General features: G+C 58.3%; 1 protein-coding gene across 4 annotated transcripts in view; it reads right to left on the reverse strand.

The window, feature by feature from the left end:
- Positions 1-244: 244 nt before the first annotated feature.
- Positions 245-4756, reverse strand: part of CACNB1 (calcium voltage-gated channel auxiliary subunit beta 1) — a 23807-nt gene continuing 19295 nt past the window's right edge. For all 4 annotated transcript variants that reach the window (XM_006155874.2, XM_006155875.2, XM_006155873.3 and 1 more), the window contains exons 12-14: positions 4195-4290; positions 3555-3740; positions 245-1917 (exon numbers count right to left, since the gene is read on the reverse strand). In XM_006155874.2, the coding sequence (XP_006155936.1) occupies positions 1456-1917; positions 3555-3740; positions 4195-4290 (744 nt within the window). In that variant the 3' untranslated portion in view covers positions 245-1455. The remainder of the gene's footprint in view (positions 1918-3554; positions 3741-4194; positions 4291-4756) is intronic.

Here is a 4756-nt window from a genome sequence, read left to right on the forward strand (position 1 = left end):
CCTGCTGAGCCTTGAAGGGACGACCGCAGCTGCAGGACAGCTCGGGCGAGCTTACGCAGCACCCACCTTTGCTGCCCCTGCGTCGGCAGCTCCACGTGCCTAGTGCCCCGGGAGCGACTATCATGTGGTGGGAACAAAGAAGCAGGCTTGGGAGACGGCCGCAAAGGACAAGATGGCGATTTTATATGTGGCAAAATACTTCTCCTAGGGGAGTACAGACAGACAAACGACAGATGGAGGCATAGGACTTCTAACCAGTAAGAGGAAGCTGCACCCACCCAGGGGGTGGGAAAACATTGGCACAGGAGGTTGTGAGACAGGCGTGAGGTGCCCATCCCTGAGGCGGGCAGCCGGGCAGGGCCCAGTCCTCGTTGGCACAATCGGCTCTCTCCGGCCCAGCTGGGGTGCTGAGGAGGGTCAGGGGCGCTGGGCTGTAGGGGTGCTGAGGCAGAGGGTACCCCAGGGGAGAAGGGGAACCGCAGCCTGTCCTGGAGGAAGTGGACTCGGGTGAAGGACAGGATCACAAGAGGTGAATACAGAGCAGCAGTAGCAGCAGCTGAGGCCCCAGGGGAGGTCCAAAGTCCTGAAGTGACCCCTGGGATGGTGGGTACCACTGGGGCACCAACCCCCAGGCCTCACCCCTGGGGCCTCACGGTGAGGGTGAAGGAGCAGTTTTTTGGTTTAAAATGAGGCAGACCACTGTCCCATGGGCTCCACACCCAGGTAGCACAGGGGCGGGGTCAGGGGAGCTCAGATGCAGGGGGGGCCCTCTTCTGACAGCAGCAGGCAGGGAATGTCAGAGGCAAGCTCATTCCTGGGGCAGATGAAGGCCGAGGTATGGAAGTGGTGGGTGGGTAGCAGTGTCCAGGGTGGTCCACTTCTCAGGGCTCTGGGCCCTGCATTGCGGTGGCTACTGAGGACGAAGGGGGCCTCACCTGATGCCTTCATTTCCACCCAGAGCCCTCCTTGAGACCAGCTGCTTCCCCCCCCGGGATTCCACACTTCGGGGCCTTCACCCACCAGACAATGCTGCCAGGAAGCTGGGGGGCGGACCTGGTAAGGGACGGTGGATCTGGGGTTTGGGAAAGAGAGCCACCTTGGGGAAAGCGCCCAACCCTTCCCAAACACTCCAGGGTGCGAGAAGGGCCGCCCCATTTGTGGCCCTCACTTAGAGGCCGGAATAGAAAGTTAAGGAAGTGCACCTTTTCTCTGGGAGAAGAGCCCCCTGAGATGGGGAAAAGGGGACACTTCAGAAAGGTGGGTATCCCCCCATCCATCCACAGCAGGCAGGTAAAAACCTGCGGCTGGCCATGAGGGCCTCCCAGAAGCTGCGGCGATACCAGCCAAACACTGCGTCGCGAAGGCATCTGAGAGGAGGGAGACGGCGCCCCCTGGAGGCAGCACACATCTCGGGTGGTGAGCCCCTCTGCCCTCCCACAGCGGGGGCCCCTCTTCTCAGCGGATGTAGACGCCTCGTCCCCAGCCCTCCAGCTCATTCTTGTTGCGCCCCAGAGCTGGAGTCCCACCCTCAGCGCAGTAGCGGGCCTTATTCCGGCCCCGGTTCCGGTTGTCGGTCAGCTCCTCCTCATAGTCTTCCTCATCCTCCCAGGAGCCCTGTCGGGCTGGTGGGGTGCCGCCCCCCACAGGGTCTCCAAGCCCTGGCCCCTCTGAGGGGTCGGTCTCCATGTCCACACACGAGTCTCCCAGCTCCGTGTAGGCAGAGTTTCGGCTGCCGGGGGTGTCGGCATCAAACGTGTCTTGGCGGGACAGCGCCCGCAGGGTGCCTGCCCGGCCCGGTGGGTGGCTGCTGGGGTAAAGGCCTGGGGGCTGGCCCAGCTCCCCCGGGTATTCGTGCACGCTGGCGTGCTCCCCGGTGGCCCGTTCCAGCGGCTGGTCCCCGGAAGCAAGGTAGGGTCCCTGGTTAGCAGACAGACGGCACACACCATGCAGATCAGGCAGGGGTGAGAAAAACACAACAAAGCAAGCAGGTTAGTGACAGCACAACGACACCGGGCCTGGCTGAAGTAGGAGGCTGCTGACTAGGGTACCCGCCCAGGCAAATGGCTCCCAAGGTCGGACGGAGGTCAGATGTCAGGGCATTTGCTCCCGGGCTGGGACAAGGGGCTCCCACCTTCCTAAGATGTGCAGATGCCATGAGTTCTCATGGTAACCAGGATGGAGAGCCCATGGGCAATTAGCCACTTCCTCACTGCATGTCATTAATGCTACCTGGGGTTAATCATCATTAGCAGCTCTAGTACTGCTCCTCCTTAGTGGCTGATTGGGTTAGTCATCACCTTTGGTTTTCCAATTAAGAGGGGATTTCAGCTCAGACTCACTGACCCCAGCTTCTTCAGCCCATGCCAGACCCCAGTTATAGGCTTCTAGATACCCACCTTCTCCCCCACATCCTGGTCAGATGAGCCTCCAAGGTAGATGGGATCCCTTGCCTATCCCCATAGCAGGCTATGAATGATGAGGTAGCCCAGTGTCCTCATTACCAAGTGGCATGTGAAAGTAAGCTGACGGCCACTGTCACCAAGGGTGGGGGGGGCGATGCACAGAGATGCCCGATTCTAGTTCCACCCCTGCCACTTTAAGCTGTGTGACCCCTGAGCAAATGACACACACACCCCCACCCACCCCGCCCCCGCTGTGTGACCCAGGTTGTTGTGCTGGGGATTAGACTAGAGCAGCAATTTCCAGACTACTCCCTGGAGATCTGGGGTGGGGTGGAGAGGAAACAGAAGTTCTTCAAAATTCCTCATGGAGGTAAAGGGGTCAAGCCCCCAGCTCACCCTGAGCAGAGGAAGGTTGCTTTATCTATATATTTGGCTTCCATGTAAGATTCAGTGAACTTGAAAAGCCACAGCCTAGAATGATCTCATATGGGTTTCTTCTGGCTCTAGTCACTTCATGCTGTGGTCTCAAAGATGGGCTGCAGCTCCCCTGGGAGGAGGGTGAGGCAGGAAGGGGCACCCACAGGAAGGCCTTTCTTTACGTAACTGGTGAAGAGTGGAGGGTACCAACTCATAGAAGAAGCTATATTCTGGGTCCCTCCTGAGGTGGGACTCTGGAAAGTCTCAGTCTCGGCACTTCCCCAGGTCGGTAGGTTTTCTGGGTTTGAGGGCCCTGCTCTTTGCACTAATAGAGGTGTGCAGTCCAGCAAGCGAGCTCAGGCCAGCGAGTGAGCTCAGTTGTACTCGTATTTTCTCCCTAGTCCCTTGTTCTACACGGGTCCCACTCGGGCCTCACATCCAACAGATGCAGTCCTATGTTACCAAGCCCAGGGAGGCAGCCCCAGCCAGCCCCAGTCCCATCAAAAACCACAGACACCAGAAACTGCTGCTCACATTTTTTACAAAATAAAGCTCTTCTCTCTGTTCCCCCAGTTCCCTACTCCAGTTCCGAGTCCTGGGTGGAGGGAAGACGGGCGGGGGCGCCCACTACATAGCGTGCTCCTGCTGCTGGGGCACCGCGCCGCCGCCCCGCTGAGGGGCCTCCAGCCCGCCCCAGAAGCTGAGGTTTCTCCTGAGCGAGGTGAGCACCTGTACCTGGAGGTTGGAGACAGGGGCAGGGCTGGAAGCCAGGGCTGCAGTAGCCATGGTGCCGTTCAGCAGCGGATTGGGCGGCGTGCTGCTGGGCGGGTGTGTGGCCTTCCAATAGGCTTCCAAGTACTCTGCCAAGTGCTCGCAGGCATCCTCCAGTTGGTTCTCGTCCAGGATGATATCAAACATTTCCTGTGGAGGCGGGGTTAGGAGGCAGGGCTGGGATGAGCAGGGGGCGTGACCAAGGGTAGAGGGTGTGGCCTGGGTGCCGTGGGTGGAGTCAAAGGGTTGAAGGACAAGGTTAAAAGAGGCCTCTGACCGTGGAGGGAGGGAAGGAGAACTCTCAGATCTACAGAGTGGCAGAACTGCAAGAGGTGTTGGCGCTCAGGCAGTCCAACTCCTTCATTCTAGAGAAGGAAGCCGAGGCTATAAGAGGGGAGGGGACTGAGCTCCCCACTGAGAAGAAATGCTTCTGGGGCTTGAACCCAGTCTCTGACTGCCTGACCAAGATTCTCCCTCCAGACCTGTCTATACCTACAGACCGGCCCAGGTGTTCTGGTCACTCTGTGTCCCACGCAGACCAGAAGAAACCAGGAGAACCCAAACGTCCTCCCTCCCTTCCCTTCTCCGGGATTGGCACACTCACAGGGGGACACTGTGCCAGCTTCTCCGAGGCTGCTATCTGAACGTTGAGGTGTTTGGACTGAGACTTCCCCCGCGACTTGATGAGCCTCTGAAGTACCTGGTGTAGGAGAGAGAAGAGGTAGAGGGACTGGAGGGAGCCAGGCAATGCATCAAGTTGGAAAGGTAGGTCCTGGCTGGAGTCGGCATGTAAAGCTGGTATCAGGGCCTGGCATGTTCCGTGGCTCTCAGCCCTGGCACCTCTGTAGAAATGACCTCACCAGAGGTGTCCTCCCTGCCCAGTGCTCAGGTTCCTCCCTGGGGCTCAACCAGCCTCTCCTAGAGGGCTCCATGAAGGGTGGAGATTCTCCTTCCCACCTCCTCTAACCTGGCTCATAGGCTTCATTCTCTGGACCCCTCCCTTTCAGTCAACCTTTCCTTCCTTCCTTCCTTCCTTCCTTCCTTCCTTCCTTCCTTCCTTCCTTCCTTCCTTCCTTCCTTCCTTCTCTTTCTCTTTTTCTTTCTTCTTTCTTTCTTCTTTCTTTCTTTCTTTCTTTCTTTCTTTCTTTCTTTCTTTCTTTCTTCTT

The sequence above is a fragment of the Tupaia chinensis genome, unplaced genomic scaffold, assembly GCF_000334495.1.
Source record: "Tupaia chinensis unplaced genomic scaffold, TupChi_1.0 Scaffold000477_1, whole genome shotgun sequence".
Taxonomy (NCBI): Eukaryota; Metazoa; Chordata; class Mammalia; order Scandentia; family Tupaiidae; genus Tupaia; species Tupaia belangeri.